This window comes from Dreissena polymorpha, chromosome 4 (assembly GCF_020536995.1).
Source record: "Dreissena polymorpha isolate Duluth1 chromosome 4, UMN_Dpol_1.0, whole genome shotgun sequence".
NCBI lineage: Eukaryota > Metazoa > Mollusca > Bivalvia > Myida > Dreissenidae > Dreissena > Dreissena polymorpha.
In genome coordinates, this window is record NC_068358.1 from 1,314,889 (window position 1) to 1,339,417 (window position 24,529).

General features: G+C 39.2%; 2 protein-coding genes across 2 annotated transcripts; one reads left to right on the top strand and one right to left on the bottom strand.

Annotated features, from left to right (window-relative positions):
• Positions 1-2,410: 2,410 nt before the first annotated feature.
• LOC127876825 (chitin synthase chs-2-like) lies at positions 2,411-16,563 on the top strand. Its single transcript, XM_052422303.1, has 11 exons — positions 2,411-2,710; positions 5,821-5,964; positions 6,723-7,936; positions 8,716-8,946; positions 9,453-9,532; positions 9,898-10,000; positions 10,206-10,359; positions 11,144-11,350; positions 13,395-13,530; positions 13,933-14,133; positions 14,405-16,563. Exons 1-11 carry the CDS (start codon positions 2,411-2,413, stop codon positions 16,315-16,317), a joined length of 4,683 nt encoding a protein of 1,560 aa, XP_052278263.1. The 3' UTR covers positions 16,318-16,563.
• On the bottom strand, positions 16,444-20,555 carry LOC127876196 (uncharacterized). Its single transcript, XM_052421242.1, has 2 exons — positions 19,736-20,555; positions 16,444-18,457 (listed from the first exon to the last, which is right to left on the bottom strand). The coding sequence occupies exons 1-2, from the start codon at positions 19,802-19,804 to the stop codon at positions 16,955-16,957; spliced, it is 1,572 nt and encodes a 523-aa protein (XP_052277202.1). The 5' UTR covers positions 19,805-20,555; the 3' UTR covers positions 16,444-16,954.
• Between the last annotated feature and the right edge of the window lie 3,974 nt (positions 20,556-24,529).

Here is a 24,529-nt window from a genome sequence, read left to right on the forward strand (position 1 = left end):
TCTGTCCGTGTGTCCTTCCGTCCGTGTACAATTTTTGTCCGGTTTATTTCTCAGCAATAAATGACCGGAATTCAATTAAACTTTATGGGAAGCTTCACTACCAAGAGGAGATGTGCATATTATCAGCCGGTTCTGGTCGGATGATTTTTCACAGAGTTATGGCCCTTTGAATTTTTCCATTAACTGTACATATAGTGCAATTCTTGTCCCCCCAACTACTGACTGGAATTCAATGAAGCTTTATGGGAAGCTTAACTACCTTGAGGAGATGCGCATGCTATTTGTGGGTTCTGGTTAGATGATTTATTTAGAGAGTTATGGCCCTTTGAAATTTTTAAGTTGCTAAACCATCCATCGTAGTGACAAAAATACTTTGGGGGAGCATCACTCGTCTCCGACGGTTTCTTGTTGTGTGTATATCGTTATATCACCTATTTTAGCGATGTACTTTTGATTTCACATCGCGAAATTTAATTACCGAATATACTGAAAATACGAACTTTTTTCAAGTAATGTAATATACCAGTCGTGATATTTTAATCAATATAAACTAATAATTGTAAAAGAAATACGGTATTTTAGAACTTTTCTTTTTTCGTCGTTTGTGGTTGACGGTCCCTTTAACTCAACCCTATAAGACAAAAACATTATTAATGCCAATATACAAAAGTCAATGTTCTTTGTATCCAGTTTGATGAGAAAGGTACGGTCCCTTTAAAGGTCAGTGTAAAACGTACATCATTATTGTCCATCATAGATTATTACATTGTTGTAATTACGTTGTATTAAACTCCATCATCAGGCGCAAGACTCACAATTGCAATGTTATTTCAAAATTGCGCAGCGCTCTGGGAAAACAAGGCTTAATGTGCAAGCGTAAAGTAACGTCCCAGATTAGTTTGTGCAGTACGCACAGGCTAATCAGGGATGACAGTTTCAGCTTTCATTTAAGTGTTCATGTATTGTATGCAAAGTCTCGTTGAAACGAAAATCAAGCATAGGCGGAAAGTGTCGAATTAGATTATCCTGTGCGGACTGCAAGGACTATAAATAAAGAATCTTTTAAATGAAAATCTGGTCTAGGTCGAAACGGTCGTCAAAGTGCTGTTTGCAAATACTTAACATAACAGGACATAATTGTATTACACATAAACTGTACAGTTTCTATTGTTAAACACGATAATAATACAAAATACACGAATATAGTAAATGGATTTAGCAGAAATGTTTTAAATAGTTATGGATGAACTTTACAAAGTTTTGAACAAAACTCGTTTTAAATCACATGTTAACAATGTATCTTGCTACATATGGAAACTTTTTAATACATGAATGTATTTATAATCATTAAGGTAAAACATTAATTGTAATTTGGAGAATTGTTATCTGGGACGATACTTAACCCACATGTCCTAACCCTGGTTTTCCCAGAGTCTGGCCGAAAATAATTCATAGATGAAGGAAATAATTCATCTTTAAATGTTTCGGTCACCTGTGATGGATGTTTTCACAGGTATGCCAAAAAGTGCGAAATAATCACAAGTCAACAGAAGCATGTGTGTTTCAGGAAAACCATTTGTCGAGAGAAACAATTCACATGACACAATCTTTCACGTAACATATGTTTCATTTCATTTAGTCGACGCATAAGTAAATCACCGCGTCTGCAAAAACCCAAAGACAGAGCACTAGTCATTTCGTTCACGCAACTGCTCGAAAGAAAAGTTTTGAACCGTATATAAAAGTACAGTTATTTGTATGACAAGTTATTTGTATTAAAGTATACATTATAAGGTAAGTATAGTATTTACAAATGTGAAAAAGGAAACATTGAGAGAAATATTTTACTTGTTTAACATACTTACAGTAGGCTTAGTATTCACGGTTTGCACTAGTTCATTATAAATATCGTAAGTTGGTGTTTTTGCTCCAGGATACACAGTCAAGCGAGATGAATGATAACATATCATCACAAAATTCACACACAGGACAGCATCGTCTGTGAAAAAATGACATGGTGACTTTACTGCGACAAATTGTAGTAAAAGGTATAAATTAAATATGATATTTTATTCAATCACCAAACATATAATTATCTTGATCGAGTAAAGAAATAAGGGATTTATCTTATATCAACTGTCCTCACTCGTTTAACTTTGATAGATGACTTTATAACCGTAATAAGCAGTCACCCGTGTATTTGACGCTTTTTTTTCCCAGAATGTATCCATATTTATTGTGATCAGGCAATATTTGAAACGTTTTTCAGAGTCACCATTGTCAACAAAGGTTTAATATGCGCCTTGTGTAAGTTGTACGTCGTTTGAGGCAACTGCGTCAAACCATGCATCCGGAACACAGTCAATCAAATTCGGTAAGTCTTCGGAGCGATTCAGACCCAAATTTAAGCATGACGCCAGTCAAGCAGTCGGACAGCTCCCAATTTCCAGATGAAAATGCAGACGATCGTCGCGTATCCTCGGGAGTGGGGACGACCAGTGAAAACGGGTCTCTCTCTGAATTCGACTCTACTGCATATACACCAGAGGAGGAGTTTCTAGAGAATGAAATGCCTTCTGGTTTCCGGCGTGCGGATCAATCGCAGATGCGACATGCAGACATGACGTTGAAGTCATCGCACGCTCAAGCGACGTCAAATGCTCATCAGTTCCACCTTGAACTTAACGAACATTTCAACTTTGATCAACAGGTGAGATTACAAACTTATTGCAACTCTTTTATGATATGTAATTGTTCAAAACTAGACGACAACATAATGCCTTTTAAGCCCTTCTTCCGGTTTCACTGGAGGTGTCTTTCGATTTTCCCTTCACCCGCCATGTCTGTCCGTCCGTCCGTCCGTCTGTCAATCTGTCCGTACGTCTACACAAATTTGATCCCGCGAATTCTTTAAAAAAAATATACTGAAGCGGAATGGGTGAAGTCTTGTATACTTAAAAGGGTTGTGTGAGGATTAGGCAAGACCCCCTTTTCACCAGAGGTCAAAGATCAGGTTTATGTTACATAAATAGAACAAAACGTATTATCGTATTATCGTAAAAAATCACATTGGTCCTATATGAACGTTCTTATGCAAAATCTTTTATGTAACGGGGTTTACACCGGTAGGGGACTAATGTATTGGCTGTAATACTGTCAATGCCTTGTTCACTTTAATTCGTACACTTTTAAATAAAAGTGAATATTATTCATGATAAAATAAAAAAAAAAAAGATTTTACAATTATTATTTTTTTAACAGCAATGAAATATGTTAAGGCACTATATTGTAGCATTTCTTATGAAAATGTTATGCAATTTAACATTTTTATTGTTTCATTTTCGTTTAGATGAAACGATTACCAGAGAGGAAAGTTTTAGACCCGTAAGTGTTTCATACATAACATATACATGTCTATGTGTTTTTTTGTCTTACAATCCTTTATAAAGAACTATAATCTCAAATAATAATGAGACTACAAAAAAAGATTAAATATCGTAAGCAACAATTATTTTGTTACACATGATAGAAGTAAAGTCATTTTCACCAAAATGTTAATTTGCCTGTTTTGACGTAGTTATCGAAATTAGAGGTTGTATTTTTATGCCCCCCTTCGAAGAAGAGGGGATATATTGCTTTGCACACGTCGGTCTGTCGGTCGGTCTGTCGGTCCGTCGGTCCGTCCACCAGGTGGTTTCCGGATGATAACTCAAGAACGCTTGGGCCTAGGATCATGAAACTTCATAGGTACATTGATCATGACTCGCAGATGACCCCTGTTGATATTGAGGTCACTAGGTCAAAGGTCAAGGTCACGGTCCTCCGAAATAGTAAAATGGTTTCCGGATGATAACTCAAGAACGCTTAGGCCTAAGATCATGAAACTTGATGGGTAAATTGATCATGACTCGCAGATGACCCCTATTGATTTTCAGTTCGCTAGGTCAAAGGTCAAGGTCACAGTGACCCGAAATAGTAAAATGGTTTCCGGATGATAACTCAAGAACGCTTAGGCCTAGGATCATGAAACTTGATAGGTAAATTGATCAAGACTCCCCTATTGATTTTCAGGTCCCTAGGTCAAAGGTCAAGGTCACAGTGACCCGAAATAGTAAAATGGTTTCCGGATGATAACTCAAGAACGCTTATGCCTAGGATCATGAAACTTCGTAGGTAGATTGATCATGACTCGCAGATGACTCCTATTGATTTTCAGGTCACAAGGTCAAAGGTCAAGGTCACGGTGACCCGAAATAGTAAAATGGTTTCCGGATGATAACTCAAGAACGCTTATGCCAAGGATCATGAAACTTGATAGGTAGATTGATCATGACTCGCAGTTGACCCCTATTGATTTTCAGGTCACTATATCAAAGGTCAAGGTCACGGTGACCTGAAATAGTAAAATGGTTTCCGGATGATAACTCAAGAACGCTAATGACTACGATCATAAAACTTAATAGGTACATTGATCATGACTCGCAGATGATCCCTATTGATTTTGAGGTCACTAGGTCAAAGGTCAAGGTGACCCGTAATAGTAAAATGGTTTCCGGATGATAACTCAAGAACGCTTATGCCTAGGATCATGAAACTTCGTAGGTAGATTAAGCATGACTCGCAGATGACCCCTATTGATTTTCAGGTCACAAGGTCAAAGGTCAAGGTCACGGTGACCCGAAATAGTAAAATGGTTTCCGGATGATAACTCAAGAACGCTTATGCCAAGGATCATGAAACTTGATAGGTAGATTGATCATGACTCGCAGTTGACCCATATTGATTTTCAGGTCACTATATCAAAGGTCAAGGTCACGGTGACCTGAAATAGTAAAATGGTTTCCGGATGATTACTCAAGAACGCTAATGACTACGATCATAAAACTTGATAGGTAGATTGATCATGACTCGCAGATGATCCCTATTGATTTTCAGGTCACTAGGTCAAAGGTCAAGGTGACCCGTAATAGTAAAATGGTTTCCGGATGATAACTCAAGAACGCTTATGCCTAGGATCATGAAACTTCATAGGTACATTAATCATGACTCGCAGATGACCCCTATCGATTTTGAGGTCAATAGGTCAAAGGTCAAGTTCACGATGAACGCTTAATCCTAGGATCATGAAACTTCATAGGTACATTGATCATGACTGGCAGATGACCTCTATTGATTTTCAGGTCCCTAGGTCAAAGGTCAAGGTCACAGTGACAAAAAACATATTCACACAATGGCTGTCACTACAACGGAGAGCCCATATGGGGGCATGCATGTTTTACAAACAGCCCTTGTTTTACCAGACGTTTGTGGGACCGATTTCAAATGATGCCCCGGGAACAGTCAACGAAAGGAACCGCATTCCAGACGGTCTTCAAATTCTTCAAAGTCGTCTGCTACATATTTCTTTTCATCGTCGTGCTCACGTCCGCAGTCGTCAACAAGCTCTGCATTATGTTGATGACATCCGGGATAACAAAGGTAAATGTTAACAATTTATGTTTAGAAAAAGATATGGTGATGGTAGTGTATTACGACGACGACGATGATGATGACTATGATGTTGAAGAAGAAGAAGATGATGATGATGAAATGATGGTGATGATGGTGGTGGTGAGGATAATAATGTTGTTGTTGTTGTTGATAATGATGCTGAAGATGGTGATGCTTGTGCTGCTGCTGATAATGATGCTGTTGATGATGTGATTATCATAATGATGGTTTACCGATAAAGACGACGACGGTGATGATGGCGAAGAGCACATTTCCCCATTGTTAGATGTGAAGCCTATATTTGAATACCAGTTTTTCTCCTCGTCACAGGACGCACTACCGGAGACCCAGTGGCCGGCTAAGACTATGCTTCTAATCAGCATGTGCTTCCCGTACGGCGTCTGGCTGCTCGTCTACTCCAGCAAGTCGCTGTTCGGCAGCTCCACGTGGCCTTCTTTCTCGCTGCTGTCCTCGGTAGGTACGAGAGGGAGATGTAGTGTAGTACGAGAGGGAGTTGTAGTGTAGGTACGGGAAGGAGTCGTAGTGTAGATACGAAAGGGAGTCGTAGTGTAGGTACGAGAGGGAGTCGTAGTGTAGGTACGAGAGGGAGTCGTAGTTTAAGAACGTGAGGGAGTCGTCGTGTAGTTACTAGAGGGAGTCGTATTGTAGGTACGAGAGGGAGTCGAAGTGGAGTCATAGAGTTGGAGTCGTAGTTCAGTCAGATAGTGGGAGTCGTGGCTTAGTCAAGTTGTAGCAAGGTAAGAGAAGGAGTCGTCCGACACGAACTAGGTTTGAGAGAGAGATCCGTAGTGCGGTCAGACACAAGCTTGTCACGAGGGGGAGTCCTCAGGCACGAGCAAAAGTGCATAGAGTGTTTCGTATTTTCTAGAAAGGATGTTATCAGATATTAACCCTTATCAGCTCCATAAGATGTAAAAGTCTTAGTGTTGTGGAATAAAATGTGTAAATGAATATGTGGAGCTTTCTTGAAAACCGGCATTAGCGTGTCCAGTCAGGGACGACACTTTACGCCTAATTGTATTTTCGTTCAGAAAATACTTCCTAACAACGAAAATCCAGTCTGGGTGGGCAGCGTCATCCCTGATAACCCTGTGCGGAGTATACAGGCTAATCTGGGACGATACTAACATTACGCTAATGCATTAAGCTAGGTTTTCTCAGAGCGAGGCGCAATTATATTTTTTACCCCCTCCTCTTTTTATGTTTTTCAGGTGCTGCTGCTGGAGCTGTTACACACGCTGGGTCTCTGCCTGCTCGTGTTCAGGGTTCTACCCGCGCTCGACATGATGAGAGGCTTCATAGTGCTCAGTGGTATCTATGTCGTGCCCGCTTTCCTGAAGACGATCTTCGAGAGCCGGGATTCAAACACGCACCTCGGTCGGAAGTGTTCGCTCTTTATGCTTAACATTGTGGCGTTCTTGATACAGTTAAGTAGTATGGTGTTGTGCCTTATGTTTCAAGTCACGATGACATCAACGGAGAAGAGCGCAATACGAAATAAGGTCCTTGTCGAAGACATCGACCCCCTGGTTACAAGGTCACCCCTGCCTAGTGGATATTTTGGTGACACTGTGATGTTCGAACTTCCGCTAGCGTTAATTCTGATTTCTTGCGCATTCTGGGAAAATTTCGTGGAAGGCGACTTTGAGATATGCGGACGCGAGCTTAAATTTAATTCGTGGAAGAAGCTTTTGCACCATGCGCGAGGACGTTTGTACATATTTGTTAGTGTTTGGAAGGCTCTTTGGGTGGTGGCGATTGCGGTTCTGCTACAGCAAGGGTTTACATTTAACTTACATTATTCGTTAAATCAAACAATAAATACATCAGTTACGTCATCACCCAACCCGTTACTTGATAACGGAATCGCCGTCCCCACAGTTCGTTTATTTCGGCGAGACGTGGACCACGTGCATTCAATAGCCAGTGGTGTTGCGACAAACGTGACGACGTTTGCGCCAATAACAACTCAATCGCAGACGAGAAATTCAGTCGAAAGATCAGACTTCCCAACACCCGCCACTTCAACGGAGGAAACGTCACATACACACAAACACACGTCACATCCGTTCACGTTATCGGCTGACATGGTCGCTCATTTTGAGTTATATGGCGTCCTTTACCTGCAGATAATTTCAAGCTCCTTCGTGACCTACTTCGGATCCCTAGCGTGCAAGCTTTGTATGCAGCTCGTCGGCTTTTCACTTCCGCTCACCCTCGCATCGCCGGCGGCCGTTGCAGTTGTGGTTCTGCAAAGCGTCTTCGAATTTCTTCCCACTGGACGCCTGGTGTGGGTGGGGGTGGAAGCTGATGTTAACTCCTGGGCGCTTCACCTCGTCTGGATCGGAATCTTATGGTTGTCGGAAATATTTATTGTGTTGCATATCTGGTTCCCTGGAAACGGGCGGATGGAGAAAATAGACAGGTTTGGATCATTTACCTATACATTCAGACGCACTATTTTCTTTTTTGTTAAAATGTATTCTTTGATAATATTTGTTTGAAAGTCAGAAGTAGCTATGTGCCTTCTTTGGGCAATTAATTGTAAATTGATGACCATTACCTGCTTTCAATTAACGCTTTCAATTAACGACTTCCATACATTAAAACAATTTACCTGTATATGTATATCAATGCAATAACTCTCTGGTACTATGACCTATAGTTTCAGTCATTTAAGAAATAGCCACGAGACTACTATAATAATGACCCGAGTTATGCGAAAATGGGTCTTATGGCATATGCATTCAGCGTAGATCCTGGCCAGCCTACGCATTGGCACAGTCTGGTCAGGAGCTACGCCATTCGTTAATGAGACCACCGAACATTTCGTTACTTTATAGCGGACGGAGTAACTCCTAACCTGACTGCGAGAATGACATATGACATACTTGCGCATGACATAGCTCATATATGTAAGTGCATACTATGCCTACACAGATGCTTTTAACTCTTTCAGTGCTGGAACCGAATTTTGAAGGCTTTTGCAAACAGTTTGGATCCAGATGAGACGCCACAAAACGTGGCGTCTCATCAGGATCCAAACTGTTTGATATTCTGATTGTATTCTTTGAAAAAATCAAAGAAAATGCTAATTTTAGAAATTCAGCAGACGACATTTTAGCAGACGACAAATTTCCTAGCATGCAAAGGGTTAAACTTATTAATTAACATGTACGTTTTTCCTCTTTTTTACCGATATAGGTTGTTTGTAACTCCCGTGAGGTGCGGAATCTTGTCGGACCAGTCTCTAATGCTCAGACGCCGACGTAACGACCAGGACCAGAATTTTGCTTCCGGTGCAGATGACGAGTTCGCGGAGCCGGACGCCGAGCAGTACAAAGCAGACGACGTCGTTCCGCAGATCTACGCATGCGCGACAATGTGGCACGAGACCAGAGCGGAAATGACCAACTTGCTTAAGTCCATTTTTAGGTGATTGTTCTTCTATTCAAAAAAAGGACACATTTTGCATCCGCCTCTGTGAACTTGCTAAAAAAACTTACAAAATGATTAAGAGATAAGTTCATATATAATTGAATCTTATGAGTATATATGTGTGTTTTATATTAGGGATGGGAACGAATCCTGAAAATATATACGAATATTCCTTTATCCTTATATTCGAATATCCAATCTACAAGCGGTCTGATCTAAATGTCCGAACTTTTGAGCATCCGAAAAAATAGCTATGTTCTTTGTCGTCACAAAAGTCACTATTGTTTTTATTTGCAATGCGTTTTGGAAGAAGCGGGATAAAGAAGTCCTCGTCATTTAGGACAGATAATATAAAATATACACCGGAACAATTATATATTTTTGCATGTAATAATACGTACGTGTATGTGGAATATTGCATATTACCAGTACTTCATATCTTTACCATCCCTACGATGACAGCGTTTATAGAATTATTAAATGTGAACGTTGTATGCGTGCAGGATGGATATAGACCACAGCGGTCGGTACCTTGCTCAGAAATTCTACAAAATCAGAGACCCGGACTACTATGAGTTTGAAGGTACTTTTTGTCTGCCTTTTTAAATAATAGCCTAAGCTTAAATCGCTGAAATTCAAGTTCACAAAATTACCATTCATCTTTGGATAATTTGTATGTTTAATTTAACAAAGCTTTTTTTGAAGCAGAAATTTTGCGATGTTCTAGCCAAAATATTATGCATTTTAACAACGTTTTACCACTGCTGTTTAACGTATCTATTACTCAGAACTTTAACCTTTCTCCCAATTTTGCTGTGAACATGTATGCGTGTGAAATTTCGGGCGCGTTTATTACTTTGTTTACTTATGGTACGCCGCCAGACTACGCGGCAATCGACTTTTTAAGTTATCAGCGCTTTTACTTTTCACTTTCCTGTCCCACATTAGCGCACATTTTCTTCGACGACGCCATGGAGCTGACCGACGACGACTCGTTGGTACCCAACATGTTCGTGTCCGACCTCATGGACTGCATCGACGACTCGCTGAGGTGACACAGCACATTTCTGAAGTGGGAGAAATGAAATATTAAACAGACTCGTTTATATATTATTTTCAGAGGCATTAATTTGTGTAATAATGACAATAATAAATATTTGGTGACAAACACTGAAATATCTTAAAATAAAAATACGTTAGTTGTTTGGTGTGATTGCATCGTGTTCACTGTTAAAGAACTGTATACGCTTTTGCAGCTCTGTACATGAACGTCAGATGGCGCTCGGGCCTCCGTCAAGAACGCCGACGCCGTACGGTGGTCGGTTGACATGGAAACTGCCCGGCGGCACGAGGCTGATAGCACATCTGAAAGACAAGCACAAGATCCGCCACAAGAAACGCTGGTCACAGGTAGGGCACTGTTAGGGCCCAAAACTATGTCTTGAGCAAAGATTTATCACGCCACAATGGCCTCCCCTGCTTCACCGCATTTGACCCGCATTTGACCGATACACATATTGATGTCACTCTGTCAGAATTTATTAACACATAATTGCGTATTTAGTTTATGTTTAAGCAAGGAATACCATGATTTATTTAACTCAGACTCATAAGAGTTGTATGAGAGAATAAACAATGCAACCATTCGACCAAAACAACTCTTTTGTAACAAATATATACATCATGGGTACACAAGTAAGACAATAACAACAACAAAACAATTATCTTAATAGCCATACTTATCTTACAAACAAAATCAAAGTGTCCTTGGCATGCTGCATATAGGTAACTTGATACATATATTTTGTCGCCATTCCATGACGTAATCAATTTCTCCCCCCCCCCCCCCCAAAAAAAAAAACAACCTTGAAAAAAACCAAAACATAACAACAGAACAACACGCAAATAACACTTCCAATCGTGAATGTAATATTTGTTCAAGTACAATGACAACCAATTCTCCATGAACCATTCACTAGGAAATAATAGGATTTTACATCAAATTCATTTTATATTTAGAAAAATTTAATGATATATTTTCATATCTCCAAATATCAGAGCATTATACAGTATACACGAATAGACATGATCATACTTTAAAATGATGAAACGAATGCTAATTAAGTAACAAATGTATACTATTATTTTCAAAGTAGCTGCAGACATAGCTGCTATTGTCCCTCTCTACTTGCAGGTGATGTACATGTATTACCTCCTCGGCTATCGGATTCTCGCAAAGCCCGAGAATCTCCTCACCAAGGACGAGGTGGACGGTAGTCATGACGATGGTGGATTCCAGCGCGTGAAGCTCACGGACAGCCAACTGCGCAGGCGCAGAAGGTCAGCACACTTCACACGCAGCGTCATCTTCAATTACGTCACAGATGAGGTCCATAGTCAGGTAATATACTTGGTTCATGTGTTATTCATGTTGTGTGAGCACATTGCATGGCATACAGCTATTTTTTCGGCGTAGCTGTTTAACCCAGCTTTTCACCTTAGCTAACCTTTGTAAGCGTCCAATCAATTTGAATATAAAATTTCCCGCCGGTAGGCCTGAAACTTTCCGAAAAAACACGTGTAATCTTCAAACAGTTATCACCTTTACATTCATATGTTATACTATTGACTTTTTATTTGTTGAAAGTATAGAGTATGATGAAAATGGATAATACAGTGCATTTTGCAACGATGTTCACTGCATGTTCAGCATGAAACAATTTAACTTTATCTCTAATAAAAAGGCTTGAGAGATAGAGCAGTTTCACACTCAACTATCGACATCAATACAGAGGGTGTGCACCTTTATAGTTAGAAGATTGTCAGCTTCAGAGCGTTTTCATATTTAGTAATTACCACCGTTTTGCATTATGTGCACTCGTATATTTTAGATAATATAAGTTGTTCCCTATCCTGATATACTCTTTGACAAACATATTAAAATTGTTTTCGAAATTGAACGTTAAACACGTAAATGTATAAAGTGTTAAACAAGCCGTCGTTCCAGCTGTGGAATCGTTACCTCACTGTAACGAATTGCATTCCAGCCCACAAGGTATCAAGGTCAGCTCGCGGTCAGTAACAGTATCTTAATATAAACGCTTTCGCGTGAACTAAGTGAACTTAAATTTTGTTTGACCAGAAATATCATTAATGAAGATATTCGGCGTTGTAAGAATGGTATGTCACTCATTAATTTTTAATGCGTTTTCAACATTTCCATAATACGTACCAGTTTTGATTAATTTAATGAGAAATATTCAACCATATAGACCAATTTATTAAGCATGAGCGCGATGATTCACGAAATAAAAAATAATCGAACCAAGTAACATAGTCCGACAAACCACTAAACAGGTCTGTTCGAAGAACTCGCGTATAAATACGCGTATTTCAAATCTGTACAGATGATTCGCGTGTTGCCGTTTGGCGAGTATGTTTTCATTAATGTTCATTCATCTTGTGTGTTTTTTTTAATTCTGTATCTGTAGATATATGGTAAAAATAATATAATAAAGCGAAATAAGCTTCGAAATCTGGCGCAATTTAATTGCGTGGATGCAGCGAAGAACTGCGCAAAAAAAGGCATTCGCTATCTTTGATTTTTTTTTTAAATACAACTTTTGATATTTCATCAACACCAAACACAATCAACGCCGTATATCTTTAAAAAAAAGATATTTCTTGTATAAATTTTCGCATTTATTAAATGGTTAATAGCACCCTTTATGCCGTCCCTAGTCATGGAGCGCGTTTTTTATGTTTTGTTCTTCAAATGTGTATATATACGTTTGTGTTCACGTTAATATCGAAGGTTTTGTACTTTTTTTCGCGAGTTTATCTGTGATAAATATCACTCATTTTTGTAAATGTATCCCTTGTGTTTCTCAAATAACCTTCCAAAAACTAAACGTCAACGTCATTGTGGAAACATTTCAATTAATACTAATGTTCCCCTATCATAGAACAAAACTTCGTTCCATTAATCAAGTGAAGCGTTTGATACCTTTTTTTATCGGATAATATTTAACTTCACGTTTGGTAATAAACTGTGTGAGAGATTTGTCGCCCTAAAATGGTCGTTCAAGAAGTTACATAAAGATAACATTTAACAAGCGCTTAACATCAATTGTGAGTATGCTTAACATGTCATAATATTTTTTGCTCACGCGCGTGTTTATTGATTGTTCAACCAAAGCCCTTTTTTAAATTTCTTGCTTGTCTGGTTCAATCACTAATATCTTTAACCACCAACTCGTTCTTCAATGCATGCGTCTGCCCTTCAGCTCATACGTTCATTCATTCGATATTTCATCCGTCCATCCGTTTGTCCGTCAAGTCTTCCATCCACTCATTCATTGATCGAGTAAATAGTCCAAGTTACTGATGCTTGCTAGTTCTGAACCAATACGGGTATAACCCAAGCGTACATTTGTCGTCCCCAGGCGGAGAATACGTACATCCTGACGTTGGACGGCGACGTAGACTTCCATCCGAACGCCGTCCGCCTACTGATTGACAGTCTGAAGACGAACAAGAAGGTCGGCGCCGCCTGCGGGCGTATCCATCCTATCGGATCCGGTACGCAACGGGTTTCGTTATAAAATGCGTGTTTTAACTGCGTTTGAGTGGGAAAAACATAATGTCTCGAATGGGCTAATTGTAGATATCAAATAAACGGTGTAACATTCGTTGAATATTGCGATCTTTAAACGACTTTCACACGTTTCACCTTCTCTTAAATCGTCCGCTAACATAGGGCATTCAAATATCTATACCTGGTTTGAAAAGAGAAAATGTAGGTATCCCCTACTCTCAAGTTGTCCGCTTACATAGGGCATTTAAATAACTATACCTGGTTTGGATAATGTAGGTGTCATTTTTGTGGTATGTCAATAAAAGAGAATTTTAAACCTAAACTAGATTGGTCATGCTATACAACGGTCTTATTCCCATCAATAATGACAGTGAATGTTTCTACAGGCCCATTGCTGTGGTACCAGCAGTTCGAGTACGCCATTGGTCACTGGCTGCAGAAGGCCACCGAGCACGTCTTTGGTTGCGTCATGTGTGCGCCGGGCTGCTTCAGCCTCTTCCGGGGCTCCGCGCTCATGGACGACAACGTGGCGCGCACGTATGCCACCCGCGCCACCGAGGCCGGACACTACGTCCAGTGCGACCAGGGTAAGAGAATTAGCGCACGGGTTTTCTATACATGCATGTTTTAGTGTATTTATGCTTTGTCGATTTGTATACTTATAATATTATTTTGACAATAAATGACGTTGAAAAAAAGAAGTTTGCGCTTTGTCGATTTAAATATATAAACTTTCTCTAACAATAAATTTCGTTTGGAAATGAACTCAAAGGGTCGGACACAATGAGAATACATTTGTCCGTGTCCACGAAGCTAAAGCCATCACATGAACTCTGTCTGGTGTTATTCTGGTTCCAGGAGAAGACCGGTGGCTGAGCACACTGCTCCTTCAGCAAGGCTACCGGATCGACTACTGCGCCGCGGCGGACGCTCTTACCCACGCACCGGAAACGTTCTCTGAGTTCTTCAATCAGCGACGTCGGTGGGGTCCTAGCACCCTGGCGAACATCGTGGACCTCCTTGGCAGCTGGCGGGCGACAATAAGCATCAACGACAACGTGAGCACCCTGTACATTCTGTACCAGTTTTGCATGATTATATCCACCATTCTCGGACCGGCCACTGTCCTCCTCATGTTAGCCGGCGCGTTCACAGTCGTATTCAAGACCAGCGTTCTCGGTTCCTACTGCATGGCGTTGATTCCGGCCGTCCTGTTCATGGTCGTCTGTATTTACGCTAAGGCCGAGACCCAGATGACCGTGGCCTCCATCATGAGCGCCATCTACGCCATCCTGATGACTATTGTCCTGGTGGGAACAATTGGTCAAGCCATAGACGGTGGGATGACCAGTCCTAATGTTATCTTTTTGGTTCTCCTCGTGTTCATATTCTTCATTTCCGCGCTGATGCACCCGGAGGAGTTCTTCTGCGTCATCCCGGGCGCTCTATACTTCATCTGCCTGCCGACGGGTTACCTGTTACTCACCATATATTACCTGTGTAATATGAACGTTGTGTCGTGGGGAACGCGTGAGATCCCCACAAGAAAGACAAAGGAACAGTTGGAGGAAGATAAACGGCTCGAAGAGGAGAAAAGACTGAAGAACGAGCGAAAAAAGAAAGGTCTTCTGGGGTGGATGGGACTGAACGGCTTCTTCAAAGAATTGGGCGACGTCCTGAAGCAGATGCGTAGCGACGGGTCAACGAAAGAAAAATCCAAAACAGATATGCTATTAGAGGAGCTGATACACGAGATGAGATCAGGGCGGGAAAACCGACCCATGCATCGCATGACGTCATCATCGACGATGACAATGACTGATGAGGAAACGCGGGTCAATGAAATACATGAACCGATTGATACGAGAAAGCAAAAACCAGAGGTCAAGCACGTGGATGACATTCCGGTATGGTTGCAGCGGGAAGAACTAGAAAACCCGAGTTGGTTAAACTCGAATGCCTGTGGCGATGGGCCTGTTAGACACCTGTCCGAGAAAGAGAGCGTCTTTTGGAACCAAATCATAGCCAAGTATCTTCACCCGATCAACGAGGATCGGATTCACCAAGAAAAAGTCGCGAACGACTTGAAGAATCTCAGAAACAACGTCGTATTCGGCTTTTTCATGAGCAGCGCACTTTGGATCGCGCTGGCGATGCAGCTGCAGATTCTTCAAGATGAGCTCAAGGATAAACTCTTCATCAAAATTCCTCGCTTCGACAGCGATGAAGACCTCGCGTTCGAGCCGCTCGGACTGATTTTCCTCGTGTTCTTCGCGGCCATATTAGGCGTCCAGTTTCTCGGCATGTTTGTGCACAGATGGGGCACGGTGCTTCACATGCTATCCATCACCGAACTGTCCTGTGGCAAGAAGTTCAGCGAGAAGGACAAAGTGCGTGACGTCATATCCAAGGCGATGGAGCTCCAGAAACTATGCAACATAGAGAACGAGCCTATGCCGGACTATGACGAGCCTATTCCGGACTACGGTTATTCGGATGTTGAGGACGAGTTTGATTCAATTTCTATCGCGACAGCCGACACTATGAATTCGGCTACCCCGTCGTTTTATAATTCAAACCCGCTCGGGACTCGGACTCCCAAGCAGGAGATCTTTGATAGGCGTGGACATTCCAGTGGCGCTGCTCTCAGGAAGGCGTTCGAGAAGCGCTTCCGGTATGAGCACCAGAACTTCCGGAATGACGAGGAAGGCGGTGAACGTCAGTTAGATATGAACCCTACTCATGCACGCGATCCTGCGTCTATCGTTTAAAGACTAAATACTGTATTGTTATGTCTTTTCTTTTAGAGGTGTTTTATATGGAATGATTATCAAATAATTTTAACGTGAGGATTATAGCATAATATATTATTTGTATTCATTTTAAACACTATAAAATCAGTTTCATACCATTTATTATTGTCTTGAAATAAATAAAATCCAGAAACAACATTGTATAAATACAAATCCTGAAAATGTTCTATATGATAACGCTTGTTTTTGCTTACGCTTTATATATTCATGTAGGCGTTTAATTAAAATATTATGTTTTGTGGGTCTTGTTGTTGTTCTTTTTAGTGTTGTTTATGATGATGATTATAGCGGGAGAATATGTAAGTTGAAACAAAAATAGTCTAGACTCAATATATTTTTATAGCATCAGTTTTAAAACAGAACATGCCTTATTCTTAATTGATAACAATAATACTAGACAAATAATTGTTGAAATTCGTTAAACAAAGAATTTACATATAAAACGTTCTTACCCTAAATAATACAGGTATTTATTATATCCCTTAACGTGAGATGCATCATAAAAAAACCGGCTCTTAAACAAAAAATGTTTTGTTGGCCGGAAAAATGACCACCAATACCACATTCGAGTTGTAACCACGAATGTCTTTACAGTCTACGAAATATCTTCAAGACTGTGTATAGCCCGAAGTAGTCCGAATGCCTGTGTCCAGGAAACGTTTCGATCGTTTTCTTTCTCAGAATCCCTTTTGAGCGCCGGAAGTGACCGAGACGACTTCGAGGAAGACGGTTTGTATGACGGGGTCAAATAGTTATAATTTGAGATCATTTCGTTCTCGAGGCGTCGACTGCCGGAGAGGCGGTCCGCTTGCTCAATCTTTATCCTCGACATTTTGTCAACGAGTTCCGGCATGCTTAAGTCTCTTGATTTCAACTTTCTAGGACTTCCGGTACGCGAAGTATCCGACAAACTCTCCGGGTTTTCCGAGTCCACAGATAGCGAATGCTTACCAGACAGGTATAAAGACCGTCTGCTTTCCACGGACGTTCTTCTCAGACGCGCCGCTTTCAGATCATAATCAACGCCGTCCTTTCCGTTTTCACTCGCCCTGTCTTGCTCCTGAATGCTCGACACCGCCGGCGACTTGCTGACGGATATCCGGCGATCAGACGTCTCGGCGTCTTCCTCCGCGCCATACCCGTACTTCATTGGGTATAACACTGCCGCCTGCAGGCGGAACGAGTCGTTGGTAGCGCCTCTATGCACGATGTTGTCTCGAGGATCGGGAACCTTCTCCACCACATCCTGTATCCCGTGCTTCCTCGCGAGCTTATGGACGAGATCGAACAGATTTTTCACGCCACTGTACTTCAGTTTTATAATATCCGAAAATGAAACGTCATTTTTGCGCTTTATTCTACCACCGTAGGAGGAAACCGACATCGAATCATCCCAAACCTTAAGTTCGAAACGATCCGGAACCCCCTGTGAGACCGTTTGCTTTTCACTTTCTTCAAGAATCTCGTCTACTTCTTTTTCGTCTTCGTTTATCATGGGCAATATTGGCGCGAACACTACGCTTGGTTTCCTGTTTTTCTGGTTGCCATGTTTTGATTTTTTGAAGTGAACATCTTCGAGCTGGTCGTCTGCTTCCCTAATCAAATCTTCCACTGAACCGTGAGCGGTCGTCTGCAGGTAAATCGGTCCACCCTTAAAATCCATGTGAGTATCCGAAAGCTGGCTAAGCGTATCTTCCGCGATGTCGTGATCGTCCGGTCGACTGAAATCATCATTGGACAATATCGTCGGGATTTTGTCTTCCGGTTCCGGTGTTTTAGCCGCCGCTTCGAATTTCAGTCTCAGATGAAGCGCCTCCAAAAGAGCTCTGTCCTCGTCGTGTTTCCTTTGATCTCGAATCAGTTTTATATGCTCTATTCTCGTCTGCTTTAGTTTGCGAACATACCGAGCCAACTTCATGCGCATCTTTATCTGTTCACGACGGATGTTGTTTACTGCACATGCGGCATCTTTTCGGTACATGTTCAAAGTGCGTTTGTACTCTAGCTCACTTCCGGCAACGCGCGTGATCACAACGCGCCCTATTTCGCTCTGGATCCCGGCTATTTTAGCGTATGTGGACTGTGACATCACTAGTTCCTGGAAGAAAAAGCCACGTGTTATAAAATATTATAAATTATAGTTTTATTGTACGCTAAATTTTAAAGTAAAACGCCACTTCATTTTTGTACAATTCCATGGTTTATATCAATAACAAAAACAATTGGTGTTATTGAATATGTTTTATGCGTACTGTTAAAGTTCCTTGAATGCCGCAATTTTAATTATTCCGCATATCTGTGTATAATGTGTATAAATGTAACATTTTGATTGCATTTCCATTACTTAATGCTCCGAGCACGCTGCCCGGTAAGAGACAAAGTGATGCGCAGTTACTGGCTATTGACTGGCTCTTTACCAATAATTATAATGAAAGACAGTCAAAAGAGAAACTCGTCAACGCACTTTTGAATGGATTCACATTAAGTAACGAACGATTCAATGAATGCAGTAAAATAGGATAAATGTATTCCATTTATCGGTCAAATTATTTGAGAATGAAATCTGAAAGATAGAAATTAAAAAAGAAACATCATTCATGTATTACCGGTACTTCAAGTCTCATTCTGAAAAGCAATATACAAATATTGCTTTAACATTCAGTATAATTACTAAAACATTAATGCAACAACAAAAATCTAACGATAACGCATACTTCGCATTCCACAGAATATAGTTCAGTTAAATTTAAATCATAATGTGCTCTCAATGAAAGGCCGCGGACGTTTCTTTTATGAAAATCCTGTGTAAGAACTACATTTGAATCTCATCATGCCAAAATGGGTCTTATGCCTTATGCGACCAGACTAGATCCAAACCCGCATGCACATCCGCACAGTCCGGTCAGGAGCGACCCTGTCCGTTATAAAGTCACTCAAGCTTTTATTGTCCCACTAGCGGACAAAGTGGTCTGGAGCTACGCTGGTCGCCTATGGCATAATACCCATTTTCGCATGACGCGGATGATAAATAATTTATTAAATATATTCCGAAACGTTCGGTCCGAAAGGAAAGTATACCAATGCACCAATATGCATAAAAAACAAACGTATACAATAAACATATTTGATAAAATGGACAATGTTTTATATATATTTTTAACAGTATTAAAATGATTTTAAATGATTTGTATCAAGCTTAACTTTGAAAATATTTTTGGACTGAATCTTTAACGATTTGTGTACATTAAAAAATAACATATTTTCAAAGTCATACAGACTCGTATTTTTTTTATCGATGATTATTTAATTTGAAATAGTTAAATACTTGTTAAGATACACAAATAATTTATTAATATAAGAATAAAAAAAGCCTTACCCTTTTCATTTCCGTTCTTGCCCATCGAAACAGCGCGTCGTCCGTCTGTGCGGTCCGGGTGCGCAGCATTGTCCACTACCGGCTAGTCGCTTTACCACTGTTCGAGAGTTCGTTTTAGCTAAACTTGCGTCGCCGTCTTCGATATATGATTTCACTAGGTGCTCATTATCCGTATGCGTACGTTAAAGAGTAAAGGCTTATATCCACCATAAAGAACAATGTCAGTGTGTCGAGCGTGTGCGGTTATGACTTTACGAAAACCGTGCTATTCTTCACAATTAGTAACACCGACAGCAACACTGTTTAGTGTCTGTAAATCAAATGTTACATTCACTCTATGTTCATTTTGTTATTCCCTGATTTATTGATAAAGCACGCGTGAAGTCCAGCGACTAAAAGAGTTGATCCTAGTATTTCTCCTTTCTTTTCCACTAACCGGTCTAGATGTCAGATTCGACCGCCACGAAAATACAAGGTCATTGCTTGATAAATACTTCTAATAATATTTACCTTTATTTTAATTAATATTTGTTCCCATCTAGTTTTGAAATAAAATAAAGTCAACTCGTTCTAAAGGTCGAACAGTTTCAATTGATCGACGAAATAAATCTTAACAAACCACACTCCTAATTAAAATTGACGGTACCTTTCTTATCCATAAGGTACTTGATTATTTAATTCCGCTCTTATATTATTTATGCAAATGATCAGTGATTTGTCAATGTTTTCCTTTATCAACTTCTGCTACAATAATATTTGCCAGTTTATCCTCGCTTATATGTCTTCTATGACGTACACTATCCGCTCAGGTATTGGACCATTAAAGCGACTCTGTCTGGATAAATATTAAAATTTAAATCATTACTTAAATTAAAATTAAAATTATTATTATTATTATTATTATTATTATTATTATTATTATTATTATTATTATTATCATTATTATTATTATTATTTTTATTATTTTTATTATTATTATTATTATTATTATTATTATTATTATTATTCCGTTATATTGTACCTGCTGGAACAGACGTTCCACGAATGCTTTTTGTGTTGTTGCTTTTCCAATTCTAATATAATATTCGCTTTCAACAAGGAATGGTTGTCTACTGACTATATCAGAACTGTTACAAGTGTTCAACATTTGCTACAAATCCTGATTCAAAGTCAGAAGCTCAGACACAGTCATCCAACCGAATGGCAGCATCATCTTTCTGTTATATAAAGAAATACGCAAAATCGTGAGCATTCTTCACTTTGTTGAAACTGCGCACGAATTTGCAAGTCGTTACACTTTTCGATAAAGATTTGTGGTCACCTATGTGTACTTTTATTCGATAGACTTTTTCAAAGTTCAAAAAATGTCAATGACAAAAAGGTCTATTATATTTGCAAGAATGAGCACTTTATATTCAAGCAAGCCTAATTACACTATTGAGTGACAAAATTGATAAAAAAAAATCGGTTCGTCTATCGATTAAAACGATTTAAAAACGTTAGAATTAAAGATTATAATATTTATAAAATTTAAAAGGTACTTTTTAAACATATTTCTGATAAACATAGTGCATTTTGCAATTTTAGCACAATCAAGACATCAATTTTTTGCAAAATTCGTGAGCTGTATTAACCACCGATGACCTAATCCGATAATTGGACTTATTCAAGCTAGCTATATCACGAACCGGTAATAACACCAATTAAATAAATACAATCGTCACTGACACCTCGCAGTCGATTTGGATTAGATGAGATTAGATTTGACTGGTAGCATACACATCATATGTCAAAACAGAGTAAAAAAACGAAAGGGGGGCAGAAACGTACCAAGGACGACGCCTCCTAATTATACAAACGACCAACCAGAAAAGTGCGTGATAATGTCAAACCAGTCGCCGGAAGCATCAGCCACTGCACAGCTGACTGCACAGCTAACTGGTGTCGGGCCACCAACACAAGCTGCGTATGGAGGGCAATATTACCCACCACATCTGCAATTCATGACGCCACAGAACTATACTTACCCTGGCTATCAAAGCACACCACAATATCCGGTTACGCCACAAACACCTACAGAAAACCAATCTCAAACACCTCAGTGGGCAAAATCTTTAATAGAAGACATTAAAAGCATAAAGCTATCCGTGGAAAAAATGGACGAAATTGAAAAGTTTCTGAATAAGTTAAACATGAAAGTAGAAGGGTTGGAACAAAACGTGAAATCCATCGAAGCTCGAACGAAAGAAATTGAATCATCTTCTCAATTTATGAATAATGAATTGGAAGACATCAGGCAGAAAATCAAATCCACCGACACAGAGATTAAAAACATTAATAAACATCATAAAGAACTAGAAGAAAAGATACAAAACATTAAATTGCAAGCAGATGAAACGAGCAAAAAACGAACGACCTAGAAGCAAGAAGCATGAGAGAAAATCTTTTGTTCTATGGTTGCCCCGAAGTGTTAAATGAAAATTGTGAGGGGACTGTGAAATCAATAATTTCAGAAAAGCTTCGAATAGTGGAGAATATAACATTAGACAGAGTTCACAGACTTGGTAAACCCAGTAACGGAAAATGCAGACCGATAGTTATCCATTGTAGAAACTAATCAGTATGGAATAGTGTGGCTAAAATTAAAACAAGATTTGTCTTCTGTAGAGTCGGATATGTATCTGTGTCATACTTACATCCCACCTGTCAATTCGAAAGTTTTAATTGACCAAGATTTTGATTTTTTTGATGAAATTGAGAAAGGGGTTGAGAAATATGGGCAGCTCGGAAAAACATGCATAACGGGTGACCTCAATTCCCGAACAGGTAACTTATCAGATATACTAGAGTACGATAAGTACCTTGACTGTTTTGAAGAATTAGATACAGAAAATATAAATACACATTTCCCAGTAATACGCAACAATCCGGACAAGGTAATTGATTGTAACGGTAAAAGGCTAATTAATCTATGCAGAGCTACTAATCATATTATCGTTAATGGTCGTCTCAACAAAGAGCAGGACAATCAATTTACTTTCGTCTCAAATAGAGGCTTGAGTATAACAGATTATCTTATTATAAATGCAAACTATGTTGATAATATAAACGAATTTCAAATACTCAATTGGCAAAACTTTTCTGATCACGCAGGTGTTTACTTTTCTTTAAAATGTAACACCAAAACTAGACATATTACAACCGGTGAATACACAGAGGAAACTAAGCTTGTTTTTAACTCAAGTTTTGTTGAAAAATTTCAAGACTCATTGAAAGAGAATATCAATTTGTTAAATGAAAACAAGGAAAACATTAATTGTGAAATAAAACATTTAGCTAGCTATATTTATGACAATGCAGTAACAATTTTTGGAAAAAAAAGTAAATATTAACCACGACAAAAAAAATCGAAATAAAGCAGATTCCCAGAAATGGTTTGATTATAACTGCAACACAGCTAAAAAAGAATTCAAACGCGCACGAAACATATTCAATAAATTAAAAACAGATGAAAACAAAACACACTTTGTAAATATGAGAACAAAGTACAATAAAATACGAAAGAAATCTAAAGCAAAATACAAAAAATCAGAAGAAAAAAAAATGAAGACATAGCAAAATCAATTCCAAAACATTTCTGGAAATCCTTAGCAAAATGCTATAAACAAGCACCAAACAAGGATGACAGTATAACAGTAGCAGACTTTTATACGGACTTTCAAAACTTATTAGGCGAACAACCCGAACAAATAAATGAAAATGTTGCCACCACCGAATCTACGGATATTGATTTAGATAAAGAATTCACATTGCATGAACTCAAGGCAGCCGTCTTCCATAAAAAAATAACAAGTCTTGTGGGCCTGATAATATATCTGCAGAACTAATTAAATCCTCGTTTAGTGTATTAGGACCACACCTCCTAGCAATATACAACAAACTTTTCAACCATGCCGAATACCCGGAAGACTGGGGCCTCGGATACATCGTCCCTATATATAAGGGCGGGAAATTAAATGAAACAAAAAACTATAGGGGTATAACCTTAAATAATATCCTAGCAAAAATATACTCACAATTGCTACTCAACCGTTTAACAAACTGGACAAACAAACACCAAAAAATCATTAACTGCCAGTTTGGTTATCAAAAGGGCAAAAGCACATCAGATTGTATGTTTATACTAAACGCAATTATATCAAAAATAATAAACTCAGGTCAAAAAGTATACACCATTTTTATCGACTATCAACAGTGCTATGATAAAATCAATCACACACTACTTTGGCAAAAATTGATATCGGAAAATATGAGTTCAAAAATGATAAACGCTCTAAAAGCGATGTATAGTATCGTAAAATCAGTAATTAAATTCAATCATAACTTGTCCGACCCATTCTCGATACACCAAGGAGTGAAACAAGGTGATTCCAGTTCATCACTGCTCTTCATGATGTTCGTTAATGACATGTTGGAGAACATAAATACAGATTTGGATGGTTTATTCACTATAGACGAGTTGAAATTATTTCTTATTTTATATGCTGATGACCAAATTTTATTCGCAACGTCACCAAACTCACTACAACACATGCTAACAGACATAGAAGCATACTGTAATGCATCGAAATTAAAAATAAATACAGCTAAAACAAAAGTGCTTATCTTCGAAAAAGGAACACATTACACAAAGATCGATATCTTTCTGTATGGTGAAAAACTAGAAGTCGTTACTTCCTTTAAATATCTGGGGGTATACTTATTTAAAAACGGTAACTTTAACAAAACGCAAAA

What these genes read in the sequence shown, in the direction of transcription:
- LOC127876196 (XM_052421242.1), bottom strand. Translation starts at nt 19,804, where the DNA reads ATGCTGCGCACCCGGACCGCACAGACGGACGACGCGCTGTTTCGATGG. An exon ending in CAAGAACGGAAATGAAAAGG is followed by an intron (nt 18,458 to 19,735) that starts GTAAGGCTTTTT and finishes TTTTTCTTCCAG; the next exon opens with GAACTAGTGATGTCACAGTC.
- LOC127876825 (XM_052422303.1), top strand. Translation starts at nt 2,411, where the DNA reads ATGACGCCAGTCAAGCAGTCGGACAGCTCCCAATTTCCAGATGAAAAT. An exon ending in CGGATGGAGAAAATAGACAG is followed by an intron (nt 7,937 to 8,715) that starts GTTTGGATCATT and finishes TTACCGATATAG; the next exon opens with GTTGTTTGTAACTCCCGTGA. An exon ending in CTACGTCCAGTGCGACCAGG is followed by an intron (nt 14,134 to 14,404) that starts GTAAGAGAATTA and finishes TTCTGGTTCCAG; the next exon opens with GAGAAGACCGGTGGCTGAGC.